The sequence below is a fragment of the Corythoichthys intestinalis genome, chromosome 8 (genome assembly GCF_030265065.1).
Source record: "Corythoichthys intestinalis isolate RoL2023-P3 chromosome 8, ASM3026506v1, whole genome shotgun sequence".
Classification (NCBI taxonomy): domain Eukaryota; kingdom Metazoa; phylum Chordata; class Actinopteri; order Syngnathiformes; family Syngnathidae; genus Corythoichthys; species Corythoichthys intestinalis.
In genome coordinates, this window is record NC_080402.1 from 35,346,155 (window position 1) to 35,369,635 (window position 23,481).

General features: G+C 37.8%; 1 protein-coding gene across 3 annotated transcripts in view; it reads right to left on the bottom strand.

The window, feature by feature from the left end:
- The window catches only part of LOC130920765 (FERM and PDZ domain-containing protein 1), a 44,681-nt gene extending 25,568 nt beyond the window's left edge, over nt 1–19,113 (bottom strand). For 2 of the 3 annotated variants that reach the window (XM_057844206.1, XM_057844204.1), the window contains exons 1-6: nt 18,903–19,113; nt 6,929–7,033; nt 5,318–5,440; nt 3,577–3,740; nt 1,044–1,146; nt 868–913 (exon numbers count right to left, since the gene is read on the bottom strand). In XM_057844206.1, the coding sequence (XP_057700189.1) occupies nt 868–913; nt 1,044–1,146; nt 3,577–3,740; nt 5,318–5,436 (432 nt within the window). In that variant the 5' untranslated portion in view covers nt 5,437–5,440; nt 6,929–7,033; nt 18,903–19,113. Of the gene's footprint in view, nt 1–867; nt 914–1,043; nt 1,147–3,576; nt 3,741–5,317; nt 5,441–6,928; nt 7,034–8,408; nt 8,487–18,902 lie in introns of all 3 variants that reach the window. The other variant, XM_057844205.1, reaches the window with a different exon arrangement.
- Between the last annotated feature and the right edge of the window lie 4,368 nt (nt 19,114–23,481).

Consider the following 23,481-nt stretch of genomic DNA (forward strand, 5'->3'; position numbering starts at 1 on the left):
ATTCTTTGTTATTAATTTTTGTTATTAATCTTGAGTTCAATCTAAATCTATATCTTTAGTAGCATTCAGTAGCAGATGCAGAGCCATCAATCAAATAAGATTTGAGTTGCTTTCTTGAGCAGTGGCAGGAAGGAGAATTGAGGTTCAGCCACATTTATTTAGTGACCTCCTTCAAATGGGACCAAACATAAATTTGCTTCTGGGATTCTGATTAAGTCCAGAGATTGGACACTTGCGTGTCAACATTCACATACAATACACCCAACATACACACTGATGAAGTGGTATTATCAGGGATGTAGTGATAAGACCTTGGTAACAGGAGAGTTGTGCAGGATGACGCTTAACCCCTAGTCTTGGTGACATGTACAGCAGATTTCTTGGTTTGATGAACATACATCTGAGTATCAAGGGACACATACACACAGTACACCAGTTATATTAGAAAAGCCTGAAAGAGTCCTTCTAAGAGTGTATAAAGGTGTAGCAGAGAAGGATAGGAAAGTTCATCAGACTAGGAATACGGTAAACATTTTTGTTTTTTGAATTTGCATTTGATTTTTTGTTCTTGTTATTGTTTTGACACCAATGGAATTGGAACTTTTATGACACACCTTGTGCACACAGCAGTTGGTGTTTCTTCACCTGGATGCTATCCACCTCGATCTCAGTTCCTTAGAACCTATTTTTAAACTGCATTGAGCGGGCGTGTTGTCTAGGTCGTTGTGGACTAGTGGCATGAAGAGTTCAAGTTTATCTATTAAAAATATTTTGCGTTGCAGGTTTTTGGAATAAAAGCACGTCATCAAGTTTGATAGATGCAAATAACAGCTATTTCATGTGAATTGGTGAGATATCATGACTTACCAGCATTTTTCTGAGTATAGTCACAGATAACGAATCTTGACACTCTCTGAGGAAAATGAAAAGTAAAGTCAAATTAAAGACATGCACAACTTAATTTGAATTTGATGTTTACATTACTACTCCTGCATGCATTGTGTGTAGTGCTTCTTGTTCTTGTTGCTAGTGATAGCATGAACCTGATAATTTCAGCAGCTTGCTCAGGGGTCAGGTCATCGACAGCGACGTTATTGATCTTCACAAGCTGGTCACCAGGGATGAGCCGGCCATCTGCAGGACCACCTGGATATAGAAAGTGTTCTTGGACAGTCACGTTTAGGGGTTGTGTTGTACATTAATCGTGAAATTAACAAAATATGATGTATTTAACACAAATCAATGTTATTTTAGCTTAGTGATATAATTTTCATACAGGGAGATTTGGAAAAATCAACATGTTTTAACTTTTCATTTTTACATAATAGGAAATAGCAGTCAATATAATTGTTTATTTATCAAATTTATTTTTGAGGGCAAAGTACTTCTGGCACCAGACTCATTTGACATATTAATACCGTAATTTTGACACTATAAGGAGCACCTGACTATAAGCTGCCACCCACAAAATGTGACACGAAAACAGCATCTGTTCACAGATAAGATGCATCTGACTATAAGCCGTAGCTGTCTTCACTGAAATATGGGATGTTTACAGCAAAAGATATTAACTGGGAACACTTTATTTGAGAGCGACAACACCATGAACCACCATGAAGCTTTGAACCAATTGGCTTCAAAGTTTCATTGCTTCAAGAAGCTTCATTTGGCCATCTCTGCTCCCTTGGGGGAGACAGTCAACCTCTTCTCCCACCTGCTGTTAACACTGTTGTTGTCCAACAAGACTCCTAGCATGCATTGCAGTGCTACAGATGTAAATAACAATCAAAATTCATGTTCAGTGCTAATTATTTTTTTCAGTTACTGTTTCAGTTTTTTCATTAATTGATAGTTATGGTATTTGGCATTTATTTGACAATGGCGCCTAGAGACTCATTAGAAAATCATAATTTTGACCTGACACTGTCATGAGCCTTCACGAAGGCTTATAACGGATGTCATTCAGTGTCTTCCGGCAAATTATCTCACTTTTGAATGGATGTAAAAGATCCGAGCTGGACATACATGGCGTTAGTAATATAATTTGCCGGATGACACTTAATGACACCTGTCATAAGCATTCAGTAATGCCCATGATAGTGTCATGTCATAATTATGACTGTCTTATGACAGTCTTATGATGCCGCTCTCAAATAAAGTATTACCAAATACCATAACAAGCAATTAATGAAACAACTGGAACAGTAACTGAATAAATAATTAGCAAAGAACATGAATTTTGACTGTTATTTACATCTGTGGCGCTGGAATGCATGCTAGGAGGGATGTGTTACTTGTTAACCCAAATAAATAAAAAATGGACTATACACTATATCAGGGGTGGGCAAACCGGTCCTCGAGGGCCGCAGTGGGTCCTGGTCTTTGTTCCAACTGACCCAGCACAGATAGTTTAACCAATGCGGTTTCAGCAAAAATGAGAAGCACCTGACTGCTATCGACTGATTGCACTTCAGATTGGTGAAAAGGTGTCCTCTTAATGGGTTGCAACAAAAATCCGCACCCACTACGGCCCTTTGTGGAATAGTTTGCCCACCCCTGCACTATATACTGGACTATATGCCGCAGGATTCAAAATGAAGGAAAAAGTAGTGGCTTGTAGTCCAAAAATTACGGTACGAAAAAAGTGGCGGAGTCCAAATAAAGCCAGGCACCTCCAAAACCCGCCTCAGCCTACCCTATGACTTCTGGCGAGATGCCGGTTGCAAATGAAACAGCTATTTAAGGTGAAAAACAGCAGCTGGCTGCTGAATAACAGACATTTTTCTTCCCACAAAGCAAAGTCATGTGATTGGTTTATTGCAGCAACCAGCAATTATGCTCATAATCGCACGCACATACACATATACTGTACAGTACGTTTAAAAGCCAAGTCTGTGCAAGAAGATTTCAATCAACTGATTTATCAGTTCTTTAAAGATAAGTCATAAATACTGGCTGAAAAGTATGACAAATGCTTGTTGATAGATAGAAACAGTGTAGGAACTAGGTGAACCAATATTTCACATCACACTTGTGTTGTACGTCCTGTACGTATTTGAGTCAGAATGTATTAGTTTAAACCTTTCTAGATTAGAGCACTGTGTTCCAATCTCGATTTAGGCAAGGCAACCCCCAAATGGTAACAATATAGATACTGAAAATATGCTGATCTTATTTGAGCGGACTCACACATTTATTTACAGTATTTGGTGTGAAATGCAGACGTTTTTAACTGGATTGCAGGAGGCCACAGCTCATTCTCTCTTATGAATGGCTAAGGATTAATTTTACCTTCAGCCGGGAGCATTTAGTGTAGCTGATCTGTCTAGTTCAATATGATGTTTAAATGTGTAGATCAACAAAGATATATTTGCAATTAAAAGAAAATTTTCAAAAATATAGGTCAACGTGAGTATTTCCATCTAACAAGTGTGCCAATGGAGGTCCTGGATTATTGACCATTTGTAAGACAATAAAAAGTGTGCACTTGATGGAAGCATTAAGGTTAGTGTCTTGTATTGTCATTTCACCATCATAAATAATACACAATACCATGGAACACATTTCTTGTCATACCTTGGGTGACCTCTTGTACCAAGATTGGCATCTGTGAGGATAGTGTGAGGCCATGAGATTTGTGTTTTGGGTCTTGCTGGATCAAAACATTCAAGCGGAAGGGATTGTTTCTTCCATCTGTGCTCATATATTCTTCTGGTCTCCCGTCTATTGTAACTCTGTCTCTGCAAATGGTCAGAAAAGAACACAGGATTCATTGTCGGCTGGCAAATGATTGCCAGTTTTAGTGATGCCCATAGACCCAACTCTTATCTGCACACTATGCAGTACATACTGAATACCTAAAGACAAAATGTATATATTAGTGCTGTCAAATTTATCGCGTTGACGGGCGGTAATTAATTTTTTAAATTAATCACGTTAAAATATTTGACGCATTTAATGCATGCGCGGAACGACACGCTCATGCATTGCCTCAAACAGATTACAGTAATGCTGTTTTTTGTGCACAAAAAAAAGAGGCAGAGAAAGGCAGTGGACAAAGGCGTTCATTGGACCGTGCCGTTCATTGGCATAAGCTTCGGCAACTCCTTCACAACAAACATAAGTATCATTTAGTGAAAGAACAACAACAATAATATTCCTATCTCTCCAAAAAAATAATGTTCACAAAAAGAAAAGCTGGCATTCCCAATCAAAATAGCTATGCAAAATATACATAAAACTTACTCAGACTTTGGTCAAACTCTCTTCAAACATAAAAATACATAATAATATGGCATATTTGAGAGATGGTTTGAACTGCAATTAACTACGATTAATTAATTTTTAAGTTGTGATTAACTCGATTAAAAATTCTAACCGTTTGACAGCCCTAGTACATATATGTATATATATTTTTAAATAAATAAATAAATAAATAGATAAATAAATAAATAACTATTTCTTATGTTTGCTTTTCATCTCCTACTTTACATTTACTGTGTTATCTTTGGCTGTTTGCATGGCTTCACAGATCTTTCCTATTGATTTACCATAATATTAATAATAATAATAATAATAAATTTTATTTGAAGGCCCCTTTCTAGCACTCAAGGTCACCGTACAATCATTTAAAATATAATTAGACAAATTAAGGACTAAAAACAGTCAAAACAATTGAGTATGGAACGTTCGAAACAATAAAATACCAATCTATGAAAATAATTAGCAGAACAGTATAACTCAAAGAAATCAGGGATTATTATGGTTATGAGAGTCTGAACAGGTGAGTTTTGAGTTTCGATTGAAAAAGGGGGAGTGAGTCTGTGTTCCTGAGGTCGGGTGGTAGTGAATTCCAAAGCTGGGTTCAGAGCAGCTGAAATCCCCATGGTGCCGAGGCGAGCAGGGGGGACAGACAAGTGCATGGAGGTAGAGGACCTAAGGGCACGGGAGGGCGTTGTAATATAGAGGAGGTCGGACAGGTAGGGAGGGGCAAGGTTGTGGATGGCCTTGACTTATCTTAACTTGGGGGGAGGGTGAAACAGTGGAGTTGTCGATGGTGAGGGGATGGCTATGGTATTTGGATACGGTGGATTTGGAGCTGATAAAGAGCACCTCGGTTTTACTGCTGTTGAGTTTGAGGAAATTTTGGGTGAGTTACTTTTTTATTCGGTGATACAGTCAGTCAGGAAGGTGGGCAGGGGTGGCCATTATGGATGCTAGATTAATGTCTTAGAAGAGCACCTTCTAATATTTGTACTAACGAAAGACCTGGTTGGTAACACCTTTCAGACATTAAATTAGATGTTCAGAGTTTGACCTGCTCAAAGAGTGAGACCTGCTGCCCAATTCTCGGGACCGCCTCAGCCATCTTCCCACCACCTGCTCGACCCTGCTGGTCCTACGGGACGGGGATCGACTCCTGTCCTGCAGTTCCATTTACCTGAGAAGGTCACACATACGGTACGGAATAATTTATTTTATTTAATGTTTTTTCATTTTTCAAAAAGAAACAATTACAAAAAAAATGGATTTTTATATGCATTAAAATTTATAAACAGATAAAACAAAAGGCCAAGGGTAAATGAGACATTTTGCATAAATATGACACACGTACAATGTAAATTCACACACGCCATAATTTATTCCAAACTTCTGTTATAAAATGGCATCCTTATTAATATAATTTTATTATTTATATTTTGGGATTTTTTAAAAAATGATGGATGGCATGGGTTATCAGGGTTGTGGTGTATCCCACAGCTGCAGGAAGCAGTCTCTAGCAGACGTGCTTTGCTGATGATGGGCATTAGCACCATCCATTAGAGGGAACAACGAGATGAGGAGGAATGACTTGCTAATTTACAGGAAAGAAAGCAAAAAAAAAAAAAAAAAAAAAGAAAGGAGGACAGAAAATGAAAATATTATGATGACAGCTTGAGGGGGTGGAGGCTTTTACATAGAAGTGCTGAGACACAGTTGATAATGTCAGCTTGAATTTTTGTGTTATAAGCAAATCATCCATGTCTTAAATATCCTCTGTATCTTTCATATTTCATTTTTATCTTACCCATGCTTTTCTCTGGCATTTATTGACCCTTCCTCACAAGCTCCCTTCTCATGTTACAGAGACACAAAATGTGTCTTGGTCTACAAAAGGTTGTAAACTTAAATTACCACCAATTGATGTTGTAATAGAAATGAAAATAACTGTGGAATATACCCTTGTATTTTCCTTGGATGGCGTAATCATGGATTTTCAACGACAAAGCAATTCCTTTCCCATCTATCCATCCATTTACCTTGCCAATAATCCTCTGCTTGGCTGGAGCTTGACCCTAACCCAGTGTTTGTCATTGTAAATAATCATCATTATAATACTCTAATTCAAAATGTGGTGATAACGTTAAGCAATAGCAGTATCTGTGTGCAAATATGTGGTATGAAATACACAGCTCGATTGACACTTTGACAACCATGTCTCATGGTAATTTGATACAAAGTTGATTTTTACAGCAGCAGATAATGTTGCCAATATGATTTCTATAAAAAAGTTATTTGAAGAAAAAAAAAAAAAACAAACGGAAAGATTATTTGTTGTAACATGGATAATCATAATTGTACTATGCTTTCTGAAAGTGTGAAAGTCACACAGTGCGGGCAAATGAGATTACAAAGTACTGTATGTCTGCAGGCAATGACAGGGACTTTGTGCGTCACCCGTACTTAACCAGATTAGAACGAGCTTTTCCTTAACCTTAGAGGTCTGGTTAGGGCAAGGGACTAAGCTAAACGCTATCACAGACAGTGTCTGTGGTTCACTACAAACCTCCCTCTCAACTTCTGCCCCCTTTCTTAATTGTTTGATTATTGCCCGTTGTCTTTTCATTCACTTTTAAAAATGGTTTCAAGTTCGCAGACCAGCACACACCTGCTCTCAGCCCTATCAGTCAGGGCTCCACGTGGGCGCCACTTAAAGTCCCATCCTGTAATTTCCCCATCCATCACTCTGTTGAGGAGGACCAGTCTTCATTACCTAATGACAAACACAAAGTTATGGATTACAGTTATGGCGCATATAAAAACAAACCAAAATAGGAATTAGATACCCCCCCAAAAAAATCAACATTTCAATACGCCATATTTTATATTTTTTGGGTGACAAGCAAAGTGACTGTTATAACCTTGACTTAGGCAACATGCAAAATAAGTCAGTAGTTGAGCATTACCTTTATTGTCTGAGCAACCTGTGCAAGTTAGACGGTGGATATTGCCATTTTATTCATAACCCCTTAATGGCTGCAATATGTAGCAATTGTCAGAGAATCACAAAATTTGAAAAATAAGGTCTTAATGAAACCTTTTTTTTTTCAAATTTGTAAAAAAGAAAAAAAATAGTATGTGTAATAAGTGCTCTAATATCTATAACCCTTGCTAAAATCCTGTTTTTTTTTGGTCATGGAACCTGCAGATGCAAGAGCTGATTTGCATCCACTATTTTTTTTTTTTTTTTTGAGGAAAGATATTTCAAAATTCTGAATTAGTCTCAAATCATGAAATTCTAAGTGTATCAAATGTGATACATTTGGCAAGAAGATGTGTATAAATGTGTATAACTCATAAGGAATTTAATACTTTGTGAGGTACTGTATGTAAATCAGAGGTTGGTAGAGTAGCCAAAAACTGTACTCAAGTAAGAGTAGCGTTACTTCAAAAGAATATTACTCAAGTAAAAGTAAAAGTTGTCATCTAATAAATGTTATCAAGTACAAGTAAAAAATTATTTGGTGAAAAGAATACTCGAGTAATGAGTAACATTGTGAGTAACTGCTTACAAATTAGATTTTTTTTTCTCAGCACAAAGTTATCTATATGAACTGTTGTTACAATGATACTGTACAATAACCAATTGCATAACCACATTAAGCCAAAGAAATACAAAAGGCAAGGCAAATTTATTTATATCGCACAATTCAACACAAGGCAATTCAAAGTGCTTTACATCACATGAAGAATATACTGTAAAAATCACATAAAATCAATAGAACCTAAAAACAACGACGATCGAAACAGGAAATAAAATAATACATGAATATCGCATTTAATCGCGAATAGAATTAAAAAAAAAAAAAATACTACAATGCAGTGTAAAGCGCTTTGAGTACCTTGAGAGGTAGAAAAGCGCTATACAAGTATAACACCATTTACTACTATTGAAATCAGCAATTGAGATAAAGCACAAGAGGAATAGAAAACAAATAGATTGAAATATATAGGCAGTTATGGATATGCAGTGCTAAACAAAAGCGTTTTCAGCCCTGATTTAAAGGAGCTAACAGTTTGAGCATAATTCAGAACTTCAGGTAAGTTGTTCCAGAGGTGAGGAGCATAATAACTAAATACTGACTCACCCTGCTTGGTTCTTGTTCTTGGAACATACAGGAGACCGGTTCCAGACGACCTTTGGGGTCTAGATGTTTCATCGGAATCTAACAAATCAAGCATGTATTTTGGTCCAAGGCCATTAAGTGTTTTGGAGACGAGCAGTAGTATTTTATAGTCTGTCCTTTAACTCACTGGAAGCCAGTGTAACGATTTCAAAACTGGTGTAATGTGGTCCAGTTTCCTTGTATTTGTGAGGACTCTGGCTGCAGCATTCTGTACTAGCTGCAGCTTCCTGACTGATTTTTTTATCAAGACCCGTAAATATACCGTTGCAATAGTCCAATCTGCTGAAAATAAATGCATGCTTAAGTTTTTCCATGTCTTGCTGAGTCAGCAGCTATATTTTTTAGGTGGTAATAAGCAGATTTAGTGACGGACTTCAGATGGCTATCAAATTTTAGGTCTAAGTCAATAATTACGCCAAGGTTTCTGACTTGGTTTGTAGCTGTAAGTGACATTGTGCTAAGGTGCCCGCTTATCTTTGAACTTTCCTTTTTTGGCCCAAAAATGATCACTTCTGTTTTCTTCTCATTTACCTGGAGAAAATTCTGGCTCATCCATTTATTTGATTTTTCATTACATTTACTCAGGGAGACTAAGGGACTATAATCATGTGGGGACACAGATATGTAGATTTGTGTGTCATCTGCATAGGTGTGATAGGAGATGTCATACAGTTCCATAATCTGAGCGAGGGGAAGCTAAACAATAACAATAAAAAAAAGCAAAAATGAGAAATCATTAATTTCCGACAAGAGAAAAAAAATGACAGGAATGAAGCATTATTCGTCCAAGGGAGCATGAGTGCCCTTTAGTGGAGAAAATAGTTCCTAGTTTGAATAGTGTTCCTTCATTGTTACTATTATGAAATTATAAGGATATTATCTCCGGTTTTCCGTGGTCAATCGGTGCTAAATAAAGACTGGGAGAGAGGTAAAAATCTGTGCTTTCGAGTCATGTTGAGAGCAGCGCTCTATGTCAATTACCTAATTTTTTTACGGTGCTTTAAAGACGCCACGTGATTGAACAAGCTACCGTGATCATAGAACGGCAAGCTTGCCTCTGATTGGTATAATGGTGTCATGTGATTATTGTTGCGACGTCTCATTGGTGAAATTGGTAGAGCTACTCTTGGCATCGCTAGCAAAATAATAAATGAATAAATCTAATATGAAAAATAAAGAGGAAAAATGTAACGACTCTTGTGTAGCCCAAAGTAGCGGAGTAGGAGTTTTTTCTTCACAAATCTACTCAAGTAAAAGAAAATAGTATGGCTTAGTAAAACTACACTTGGAAGTACATTTTTCTCAAAAAGTTACTCAAGTAAATCTAATGGAGTACGTGTAACGCAGCACTATCCACCTCTTATGTAAATACAAGGTATGGTATGTGAATAACTTCTAAAATTGGTCTCAATTTGAATAGATGACTACTATCTTAACATAATCAATCACAATCAGACAAACTCCATTAGAAAGCTGGCTCCCTTTGTGATTACAGCACTTATAGCATTGCAAGCTGCTGCAAAACATTACTACTTCCCTGCAAACCTCTCTACTAAAACGTTTTAGTAGAGGGAGGAGCAAGAAAAAGTGGGCAAAGGGTGAGAGAGAGTGTTGATTAGAGCTGAGGCACACAGTTGGAAGAAGCAGCAATGAACAAAACAGAAAAGAGAAGGCAAATGAAATGACATACAGCTCAGTACAGAGCAAAAGCAGTGGGATAGTTACAAAAAAATCAAAGAGTGATGGAGGCAAAAGAATCTGGAAATTGGAGAAAGAACAGGAGACAGCTAGGGAGATGGACAAGAGGGAAAAAAGCATGATCGTCCTGGCTGCCAGTCTGGGCTCTTTGTGCAGTTTGTTGAGTCCCACTTGCCCCAGCTCCAAACAACATCCATATTTAATGAGGACCTCGCAAAGCCCCGAGAAATGTCCCATCAGCCCAACTGTCAAATACTGACTCGAGACTTTTCTTTCCCGTAACTCTCTAGTCAATATTTATTTCTTGGCTTTACTTAATAATACTTACAGTGGATTGCAAGAGTACTGTGTTCACCCATTTTGTCTATTTTAACATGCTTTTTTTCTCCTTGTACATGATTTGTCCGTCTACATCACAAAAACATGATAATTGAAAGCTCCAAATTGTCTGGAGGTGTGAATATGAGTATGAATGCTTTGTCTCTTTGTGCCCTGCGATTGGCTTGCAGCCAGTTAAGGATGGACCTCGCCTCCTCTCCATAGTCAGCCAGGATAGGCTCCAGCATCCCCCAAAACCCTCGAGAGAATAAGCGTTACGAATGACTAGAGAAAGAATACATTCATCAACTGCCATTGACCGACAAAAGTTATTTCATGGATTTAGTTAAGATAGTTCATGTTCTTAAGTGAGTATTAGTAGTTAAAATAAATAAAGTTTATTTTTTTAATTGCATATGGTGGAAAACACAGACAAGACTGAAAAAGCAGATTCTGCTCTTGCACTCCTCTTTAAAAGAAACTGCTTTATTATAAGCCATAGAAGATTCAAGGCGCATTAAGCCCCCAAACTATTTTTAATTTACCCGTTTTATTCTGGAATTCCCCATTTACAGACGTTGCGCAACCGTTTTTGTTTCAACCCAGCCATGAAAACAAGGTAAGTAATTAAATTTATTATTCAAAATGTCTGTCATTTTTAGCTTAGAATTATTAAATCATGTCTAATATTTCGTTTAAAAAAAAAAAAAAAAAAAAAAACACTTCAAAAAATTCTTCACTCGCATATTTTAAACTTTCAAACAAATTATGTCACAATGAAAAAATGGCGTCTGTAAAAGTCACGGATATCTACCTCATAACTATCGCTAAATTGTATATTTTGTTACTCTCGCATTTTCCCCGATATGTTAGGTGATAAATAATCGATCAAAACATAGAACAATTGAGAAAAAACGTTTAAATGGGTAAATATATGAAAAAGAAAATCTCGACCACTCCTTGATGTCTGCGATTCCTGCATTGCGACCATTGTTATATTACCATGTTTCACCCATAAAATCCCCCAAAAATCCAGCTGTGGCCATTCACTGCTGTGTCTTGACACTCGGTGATACAAGCGACATGGAGTTTTTGGATCGAAACAAGGTAAGTACGCAATAATATCTTATTAAAGTCATGGCGTCTGTAATTCTGCTCTCGTGTGCTCTCACCTCCATATAGGGTTTCGCTGTTTAAAAAAACATAAAAAAAAAAAAAAAGCCCTCCCGTCCAAAATTTGTCTTCCCCAAGAAAATTGAGATTTTAAGCTTTCCAATGATGTATCACACATGCATACAGTATTTTCATAATTTTGAAATTTGGCCAAATTGGGGGTCTCAGATCGGAACTTCAAGTCACCTGAGTGTTTTCCGTCATATATTAGGATGTGCAAATGCTTACATTCTTTCTCACGAGGAAAAAAAAGCTCTGATGCAAATAATTACTTTCAAAATTCATATAGCTATACACTGTATATGATATTTTAGTGCATACAGACCTTTTCTCGCTAAACCAAGAGGCCCCGTTATTCAAACACAGCAATAATGACCATGAAAATCTCTGAAGAAGTTTCAAAACAAGCATTAATCTTTTGTCTGCAGACCTGCCTAGCAAAACTCATGGATCAGGTAAGAAAGAGATGGATAGACGAAGCATTGAAGAGGGTGAAGGTAACACTAGTCCAGCTGCAGAGGTCCACAACAGAGGCTGGAGTATCTAGGACAGGACCACAACAAGATATGCGCTACTCCAGCGTGTATTATTTCTCATTTCACTTCAATATTGAAGACAACAACAACAATAAAAGAATAATTTGAGATTTAAATGAAACAACCTGGGTTCAATATTTCTTTCAAATAATTACATCACTACAGTTACAACTGCTTACTTTGCATTTTGCCAATGGGTTTCTATCTTCACTGAACTTAACTAGTCATTGATTTAAATGTTTCATCAAAAACAAACTCCCAGGTCCATTTTCTAATAATTTCTGCCACAGTCGATTTATTCAGAGTTCACACGAAATTGCTTGCCTACTGTACAAGTAGATTCACTCTTCTCTGCCTGGTGCAGGTCCTGCAATTGTTATTTGGGTCCTTCAACAGCTCCTTGGCCTAAGCCATTGTTTAGTTTGGAGTCAACTGTTTGAGGCTGTGGACAAATGTCTTTTATTTAGATATTGATCTTAAAGAGGTGCATAAATGGAGGCAACAACTGGAGGACCTAGCAGATACAGGGCAATGAAAGTAAAAAAATTATTACCAAATATTTATTTTAAACCATCATTTAAAGAAAAAAATCATAAAAAGTCCTATTGACTGATTGATTATTTGAACTGATTGAACTGATTTGACTGATTATTGATTGATTAATTTGAATTCATTTTTTGTGACATCCTGTTTCTCAAAGTTGAAGTGCTTCTATGATGAAATTTACAGAGCTCTGTTATCGTTTTAAGTCAGAGAACTTGTATAATCTGTGGCTGACTACCGTAAGTACTTTCTTACTAACTGTATGTGTATGTGATACAATACCAATATAAAATAAATACCTGTACTCTGCACACACAAAAACAGAATCTCATACTTGTAGAAAGCATAGAATGCATCCCATTACATTTACACAAAGATCCATGCTTGAGTATTTGAATATCGGTGTGTCTTATTCAAAGGGCTGCTTACATCAATAATGTATTCAGATAATGCAGCCGCTTCACTTTGGCAAACATTTATAAGCATATGAGCACACAGACCATGGTAGATGGTCCAGCACAAAAGTGATCGTTTAGGTAAAAATAGTGGGCTGAGGTATAACTATCTTTTGAAAGGACATTAAAAATGGTTTCTAGTGAGGTTCATCTAATATGCCCAATATATAAAAAAAAGAACAACAAAAAAAAAACAACAACAAAGACAACAACAAAAAACGGCCAGTTTACTCTGCAATTAGATTTTTGACTGACATGCAGGTAAACCAACAGAGGACCCATCGTAGGGCCCCTTTAGCCAATCACCCACCCGTTTGCAGTTTAGCATGTTTTTGCTGAAGTCACAACACATGCTGCACACCCAACCTTGTTTGCAGTACTTTTTTTCATAGTTGTCATACTTTTAAACTTGTTATACTACTGAAACACTAAGAGGGAGCTGAGACAGAGAAAGGCGAAGGAGTGAAAATTAGATGCATTTATTTATTAGTATTTATTAGTAATTCGATTTGAAAAAAAGCTTCGAATCAAATTTGACTGCTTCGAAGATTTGTTTAACATTGTAATGGTTTGTTTTAATAGTGTTGCATTTAGTTTTATTGATTTGGGTGGATACACTTCCCTCTAGTGACAGTGAATATGCCATAACTCTTCTAACAGGGCTCAATCCAGCTGCTCCCTGTTGAGACCAACATGAGATATGTTTTAGTTTGAGCTAATATGTTTGTTTATGCATTTGTTTTTTAGTTTAGTAGTATATTCAGTCATTTCTTGTGGGAATATGTGTTTGAATGATTTGTTAAGAGCTTTGTAAAAAAGAAAAAAACTTAGCATTTTATAGCGTTTAAGCTAGCGGACTTTTGGGATGCAAGATAGCCAATTGTTCTTTTGTTGTACTTAGATTGTCATTTATTTTTTTATTCAGTTTGACGTGAGGCTCAGATATTTTAATTAAGTTTTAAATGCATTTAATGCTCTTTTGAAATGATAGTCCAATTCCGCAGTTTGAATATACTCTCCGGAATTTTATTTTGTATTGCATTTAATGCTCTTTTGCAAGTGCAATCTTAGCAAGCCAAAACAAATGTTACTGCAGGCATTAAAATTTATTCTGCTATGCATTAATTGTTCGTAATCCGATTACTTGATTATTCGAACTAACTAATTGATAGAATAATCGATTACCTGAACAATCGATTGCCACAGCCCTACAATGAGTGCATGTCATCAGAGTAAGCTGTTAAAATCTTGACAATTTATAAAGGTAAAAACATATTATCTCATCTCTGGCGATATGATTTGTATCATAATTCATAGGTCATGATTCGATTTGATCCCGATTAATCCCGATCCTACATTTGAAGACGATTATTGTGATATTTGTATATCACTTTAGTAAAAACAAATCAAAAGGGAAATAAGTGCATCTATATCAATGTATTCCTGAAACGTCATCCAGCACTCAAGTTATAATGTTTTATGTATGGCTTACATTATAACATTTTCTGCTTTAGTCCAAACCTGCTTAAATGCGTGATTCTAAATACTCCACGCCTCCGTTTTTATAGCTAAAGCAAAAAATGAGCCTAAATTTCAGTCTTATAAAGGGACTAATCCAAACAACAACTAGAGGGCGCTGTACACAAATCTCTACTCGGATTAGTTTAATGTTGTTGTTACTTCAACAGACTGCAAGGCAATGCTGCGGCGCAAGTGCAGCAACTGAATTGTTTATTTTCACCAAAGACACACGTGTAAAGGCCGAGTTATGCTTCTGCGGCAGACCTTCGCTGCCAATGCAGACCCAATTTACTACCCTTCGCCGTAGCCTGACGTGCACCTCCTCAAATTCCTGGCTTCGCGTCGTGTCAACGCGTGGAGATGTGACGCAAATGGACTGTGATTGTTCTGCTCGGACTGTTGTTCATGGTTCAGCGCGAAATCACTGCCATTTTCAAACATCAAACACTACACGCAAAAATGGACCGAGCCGACGAGTGTATCATCGAAGAGGTCTGCAAGTACGACAACCTCTAAAATGTCTCGTCAATACATTATAAAGATAGCCAAACGGCAAGCAATTCGTGGAAGGAGATCGATGAAAATACGGGGCAGGAGGTAAGCGGTTGCATAAAAAAAGGGAAGAACCTCCATAATAAGTATGTATGTGTTCGGAAGCGAACGGCCACACGAAGCGGTGACACAGTCGGCCAAAAACTGCCAGCTTTTTATCACTATGTCGCATTTTTGGTTGGTGCAATTTATCATTTATTTTGTACGTATGTTTGCTGTGAGTCTGTGACTTATTTACATTTTACACTTCAAGTATATAATGAATAAAGCACAGGTTTGCAGTCAAAAGAGTTTTTTTGATGTTTAATTTTCAACTACAGACAGGTCGGACACTTGATACATCATCACTGATTGAGAGTGCCTCGGTGTGTTCACCATCAAGGCTTCAACAAAGCAGTTTGGGAAGTTCCATAGCCACCAGAAATCTGCTAAGGCTTCCCACTGGCTGGTTGTAGGACACAGCAAAGAAATCTGACAAAACGACGCAGCTTGCTGGCTTCTAATCGATGCTAGAAGAAGGAGAGGAGTCGATGATGGCTTTCCCCACTTTATTGTAGCAAAAATAAACTGAATAACAAAATAATAGGCTGCCGCAACATCCGCTAACTTTCGCTTTCTCCCATTTCTTTCCACTCGCTTCCCGCTACGTCACCGCTCCCCAGTCTGATCGCCTCTTAAAAGATCCGCTCATTACACACATTTCACTATGATCAACATTTGTTGTTCGATGTTGACGAGCTGAAGATCCACATCCAAGCCTTCCATCTCCATTGGCATTATGGTGTAACCGGAAAAAATCTAGAGGAAGTCGACAAACGTCCCCCAAAACCATACAAATACAAGGCCAAACCCCTCAGTGCCTTGGCAGTGAATTACAGACCAACGCGTTCCCTTGGCGCAGAACTATTGAATGCTCATTGACGCCGTAGTTGCTTCACCGTCACCGCAACACAGGAGCATAACGCAGGCTTAAGAATTGATACAGACGGATTTTGAACTGATACGAGAACTGTAGTATTGTGATATACTGAATCGATTTTTTTTAAACACCTCTACTAAAAACAACACTAAAAGTGCAACAATGCCGCTATCAGTTGTATGTCATACACAAAACGTCCAGATAGAGACCCAGTCATGTACAGGCACACATTTATTATTCATTTTTAATTAATTAAATTTTTTTTTGCTCAGTGAAGCCACACCTCTCAAAATAAAGTTCTACATTACAGTACTGGATCCGTTAATTTATTTCGAGATTTGGCAAAATATGTGTAAGCCTATACCTGTTTATGTAAGACGCAAAATATGACCTTTACAGTCAGTCACAGGACAGACAAATAATGATTACCCCTCCATCTTAGATTCAACAACAAGGACGTTTTGAAACGTTAACGTTTAGGAACTTTGAGTTGGCGTAGTCGCCGTGGTACACAAATGCAATGATAACAACAACAAAACTCAGACCGGAGCATTAGCAAGCTCTTTTTGCTGCAACGCATATGCTACCCATACAGTAAAAACTTCATCTTGACACGAAAAGTGGCAGGCCAAATTTTACCCACTTTTTTGTATTTTTAACTCATTCACTCCCAGCCATTTTCACTGGAGCAACCCCCTTCGCTCCCGGCAGTTTTACTGGATTTTGACTGATTTTGCAAGGCGGAGAGAAATTCTGTTCTATTGCTATATAAACATGGAACCCACTAAAAGAAAGATTAGACTCTCTTCTTTCAGTAATAAAAAAAGTTAGTTCATATTTTTTTCCATACATTAGAAATCATCAATAGAAAATAGCTTAGTTTGAGCAATTTGCCAATTTCTGATGAAAAAAACAAAGAAATTGAGCTTTTTGTAAAAGCATACATTTCAAACATAACTTTGACTTTAACAAAGCTATTTTTTGCTTTTGTGACATCCTAAACATCTGAATAATGTTTTCCTTCTACAAAATAACATAAACAACAAGACAAATAGAGCTTTTGATAGCAAAGTAACAATTAATTTACATATTTATTTATTTATTTATTTACATAACTAAACTATTGAACTGAGAGATGACGCTGTTGTGGCCGCGGCTGTATCGGTAGACGGGGTAAATTTTTCCCTCATCACCGCCTGTCTCATTAAGATAGATTTTTTAAAAAATCTTTCTTTTGTAGTGACCACTACCTCATAACAGAATTCACCTAGGGAACTTGTGTGGGGCATGTGCCTTGTGTTTAACATCGTTCTTCACATTTTTGTCACGCTTCTTACTTCTTCCAACTTCCGTTTCTTGACTATTTCTCCTTATTCATTTCCTTTCATGGTCCGATATGAGGTCTTACCAAAAGTGCTACTGCCCTCCAGTGGCCAGTTTTATTGTTTTAAAATGGATTTTGAGCGTTGTGCTTAGGCATCAGAACCTAGAGATGTCTCTTGTGAAAAAAAAAAACGTAAAAGACGCATAAAAACGTAAATGACGTATAAATACGTTTTTGGGACATAAACAATTAAAAATAGAACGTATTTATACATTTTTTGGAGCAAATGAGTTAATTTATCAAAGCCAAGTATGACAATCAATAACAATGCTACTACACACAATGTGTCTTTGTATTAGTGTTTGAAAAATGTACAAGAAATTACATGCAAACACTGATAGACACACACAAACTTCAACCGGTATTACATTTGATAAATGCAATTGCATCAAAAATGTATCCAAGCCTAAAAATAACGTCATAAATTAATAAAGCCTGGAAAGGCCTTCAGATCTTGGCGGGTCTCATTTCATCTGCTGAACAAGTCTCAGTGCTCATTTTGATTCCGAATCTGGCCATGACAGATCGACATAACAAGAGCACATACACACTGTCTGCAGCATAAAGAAAATGTGACATACAGTATACTTCAGCACATGGTTGAGTGCATGCAAGAGCAATAATAAAGGTTTTGTTGTTCATGGAGGCATGATGCAGCAAAATATTCAGAGCAACATTGTGCTAAAAAAAATTGCACATGAGTGTGTGTGCACTAAGGGTAGCATTGGTTACTGAATAAAATTATTGATTTGTCACTGACTGTGATTTATTTGTATACTGTGGTCATCAATTCCTCCAAAGATGCTGAATAAAGAAGTTGCTTTCTTTTCGAGAATGTGCCCCCCCCCCCCCAAGCTTTTTTCTGTCAGTACAGAGACATCCTAAGCATTAAGTTCACCTTCTTTCAGCATCACCCACCTGTCAGACTGTCCCCAAATAAACCTTCCGCCTCCTCATTTCTGTGCATGGCTTTCAAAACATCAATCAGTGGATCTGAACATGTAAAGTTGAGTAGTTGAGCAATGGCAGCACTCCCTTGCCTGCATTATCCCTGAGTAGTGTACTTAATCACTGTGTGAAACTTTAATGATAGTGTGTTCCTTTTGGTAGGTCTCCTAAATGTATTAGCGTACTATTTTATTTGTTCCATTTTGAGTGTATAAAATCTACAAAAAATATCAGACAGTGCAACGATTTCGCACGGAACCTCTGAGCAGGACAATAATTTTTGACAGCGATGCAGCCAGGGCTAAAAATAAACATGCAATAACAATTTTAGTTAACATAATCTATGGCAGACAGTTTTCTAACGTAGCGTTGTTATTCATTCTTGTTAATGAGAGTTAAAGACCTTACCGAGCGGGTTTGTGTTTCTAATCCCCTCCTGAGTGTGGAGGGTGGAGGTTCACACTGTCCCGGACGAGGAATTATAGCGTCCCCACAAAATAAAGACAAGTAAAATATGCGATGGAAAAAAAACAAAAAAAATTACATTGTGCAATCAGGCAAGACAATCCTCCATGTTATCGCAATGGACGCACGTTATCCACAATGCGCGCGGGACGATGAAAGGTAAGCCGCGTGCCCGCCGTACCATAATCTCTCTCTCTCTCTCTCTCTCTCTCTCTCTCTCTCTCTCTCTCTCTCTCTCTCTCTCTCTCTCTCTCTCTCTCTCTCTCTCTCAAGACCCTCCCATGCATGTATATTTTATTTTTCCACAATTTTCATAATAAATAGAAACACTTTAGCTGCAAACAAAGAATAAAATATACTTTATTAACAGGGTTCAGATTTTTCTTCCCCCCCAACAGAACAAACAACAATACAACCCAAAAATAGACAAACAATCAACAATACAACCCTCCGAAATAAAACAAACAAACAAACAAATAAATAAATAAATACACCAGGCAGAGGTTGCGCTAGACTTTTTCGTTGTCTGTCATTTTGACTGACAGGGTCATAAAAATCCGGTCATAATCTATTTTTACCCGTCACTTAAATTTTTAAAATGATGATAATGACATTGTGGTGACCCTTTGTTTGGCATAATTCACCTTCCGTACTTGTGTGTCCATTTGGCCGAGCGCGTTAGCGGCTACGACACAGTCACGTGACAGAGACACTTACGAGCCGCGCGCGTTCCGGCTTGAATATGAAGAGAGAGTTCACAGAGAGCAGCAGAGCTACAGCGGCTGGACACAGCAATTCGGGCTAACAAGACTCTTAACATTGCATACCGCTTCAACATATTCAATAGTATTTAGTTTTCATTCATTTTAAATTACAGTTTTTCTCGATTGCTAAAGCACAATTTCTTGATCTCTGAGCTCAATGACCAGTTGCCTAAACACATTTATTAAATAAATTTATAAATTTATAGTTGGCTTAACTATAAACACATTTTACCTCAATCTCCAATTTCATAAAACTCTAAACACAATTGCAATTCTCTAAACACATTTACGCTTAGGCTAAACACTTTTGCACTTGCTAAAACACACTTTGCGCAATCATATGAACACATTCTCATTCACTGAACACATTTTGCTCACACAATTCAAAATGGTAGACTCAGACATCAAAAGTTGAACACAATGAAAGCACGGGCGTCATTGCTTAAACACGGTAACTCAAAATTGAAGACACATGAGACTATCCACGTTGGCCTGTTGAGAATGCACAACGACTCAAAATTGATGCTCTCCTTGGGTCCTTCAACAACCAGTGTCTCCTCACATTCTTGGGAGAGCTACAGCATATCCTGATTGACCGTGAGCAGCAGAATCTGGTTCCAGCACAGCCTCCTCCTATCTACAGTATGTCATCATCTGGGATAACATCAGCTTTCACCACACCAGATTACAGAGTGGTTCAGTATACACCAACAATTCCTCAACGTATGTCTGCCACCCTACACACCTTTCCTCAACCCCATAGAGGAGTTCTTCTCATCATGGCGGTGGAAGGTGTATGACCGGGAACCATATAGTGGAGAGAACCTCCTCAGGGCCATAGACCTGGCCTGCGATGATGCGGGGGATTACTCAGGCTGGGTCCGGCATGCCAGAGCTTTCTTCCCCAGCTGCCTGGCGAGGGAAAATATAGCCTGCGATGTGGACGAGATCATGTGGCCTGACCCCACCCGACGACGTGATGTGCAGGCCCCTGCACAGGCCCCCCCCGCAGACCCCATAGTACCTCTTTACTGTACATACATACTTTTGTTCTCTTTTGAAATATTTGTTTTGGGAAAAGTACGTTTGTACAGGTTGTCATCAATAAATGGGGTTCAATTCCCCTAAAAATCTGTGACTTACTATTGATGACTATACAGATGATGGGGTACTTAGAACATCATACCCTGAACATTGTGTTTTCAATTTTTATTGAAGTGTGCAATAGATATCCAATAGTGTTTATATTTTTGCAAGCTGTGAGGACCATTTTGTTGTCAAAGTTTACTCTTGGCCATAGGAGCAACAGTTTTGTGGTGAAACTTTGGGTTTTGTGGTTGAAAGTTTGGGTTTTGGAGTGAGAGTTTCATTTTGCAAAGAGAATGCGAGTTTTTGTGGAGCTAGCTTGAGAAAAGTGTTTTGTGTTTAGAGTTCAGAGAAAACAGAGGGCAGTTACCTGAAATGTGTTCTGAAATTCGAGAAAAACTGTAATATTCTGTCCGAACAAGCTTAACAGAATCCACACCGTGGATCAATCAAGCAGATGAATATGTAACTTTTTCTCCGCAGTGACAAAAACAGCTGACTGTGGCCCCAGTAGGTAGGCTACATATGAAACAATGAAATTAACAGTTCACCTGCTGTGGCCTGAACGTAGTCTCACACTTTCCTCCTGGTGCGCATGGACTTGAATTGCGTGCCCGCTTGTGCAGTCCCTCTTTTTTCACCTCTTTTATCAACACCATCGTCGTTTGGGGGCTTTTTGAAGAAACTTCGGACACTCAGTTGCCTTGACATTTTTCAGAGTAAAGGCTCAAACACACCAGGAATGTGAACGTCGTGTCAACGATCTCGCCGCGATTACGCTTCGAAACGCGGCCGTTAAAGTCAATCAGCCAATGCACACCAGTCGCAGTGCGTCCGCGTGTTAGATGCGTCCCAGAAGCGCTAAACGCGACGCACGCGAAAAGAACAGCAGAGTTTGTTTTTTGACGCGAGACGAGGCCCCCCTGCGTCAATACTACTAGGTAGGATCGGGCAGGGCAGAAGTCACTCGTGTAAAAATACGGTGGATCCGGTCGATTTTCAAAATAATATGCAATCGTAACTTACTATATAAATAAAATAAACTGAAATGAGCTAAAACACCTGCAATTAATATGAATAATACACAAATCCTGCTACACAATTAAATTAATTCCTGCGTGGTGCTTTAACTTGAGAAAAAACATCAATAAAGCTTAGAAAAATGTTCATAAGAAAAAAAATGTTAAAATCTTTGTCATTGGGATTGCTTTTTACTTTAGCACATGACTTCTTTTTTCTTCTTTCTTTCAAAAAGAAAGCTGGCCAATACGCGGGGTCTGAAAGGCAAAGTGTTGTTTTATTACCTTTAAATACCTGGTATTCTCACGCGTTCTTGCAATCCTCGCGTGAACCAATCGAGACGCTCCACAGACGCGCTGCTCGTGAAACGCGTCCTATGGAAATTGACGCTGAGCGTCACTGGTGCGTTATCGTTGACGCGACGTTGACGTTTCTAGTGTGTTTGAGCCTTAAGGCCAACGACGTCATGCATCAAGAGAGACAATAGCTAATTAATTTGCTCACTCGCCACCCTGTGGTCTGGGGTGTGAATTGCAACCTGTCAAAATGACAGATGGACTTCAGTTTTTTCCGTCACCGTTTTAAAAAATCGGTCAACGACGGAAAATATTCGGTTAACGCGACCCCTGATACCAGGGTGTATAAATAGTCCAAACATTGCACAACAGAGAAAAAATTAATAATTTTGTAAGCAGTTATTCACAAAAGAGTTTTAGCTTTTCACAAATATCAATTATTTTTTTCCGCTTTCAGATTCTTTGATTTTTTAAAAACAGATTTATGTAGCAGACAGTTTCATTATGAAAGTGAGAAAAAGATGGCAACAGCTTGCTAAATTTAGATTTGTGGAGGTAAAATTTTGACAACAAAATGAGTAGATTAATAATAAAAACCTAGTCATTCCTGCGTGTTTTATACAAACAAAAAATGTCAAAACTCTTTCTAAAATTTATTGGAAAAAGAGCAGGTCCAAAAAAAGCCGCTGAATTGTTTCTGGAATACTTCCACAGAACGAACAGTTTGTATCAATATCGCTTTTGAATTTTTTCATGTAGTGGTTTGCAGGGTAGCATCTATGAATAATTTTGAAAGCGACTTCTTTGACTTTATTCGTCAACAGGAACATGTTGGTGATAGTCCATACCCTAGATACCTCCTACAAACTGATTCCAAAAAGATTTCACAAACGGTGTGGATCTGAGTTGATTCTGAAAAAGCGATCGAACATATCTATTCGATTTTTTGAACAGGGTTGATATTATTTGTTATTTACATGACGTGTACATGTAAGTGTTATTGATGTCCACTTGGGGTCGCCTTGCTTCCATAAACTTTCAGGGTGTTGGCGCCTATAAAAACTCACTTTGTGCAGGTGGCGAGATACACTGAAAAGTCATCCAGTCAATGCTCCAAACAATTTGTCCAATGTATAATTTTTTTCTTATGCTCGGAATATGTTCAGACTTTACAGGACTCACGGATAACACATCTCTGTAATCCTGGTCACTGAACTGTGACGCAGACTTCCAAATCAGTTTTTACTGCTATCAAAAGTGGACCTGAATACTCAGGACTAAAGGAGGAAGGGGGCCCAATGAAAATCCTGATTACTGTAGTTGATTGATGCATTTATTTAGTTTTTCATTTTAAAT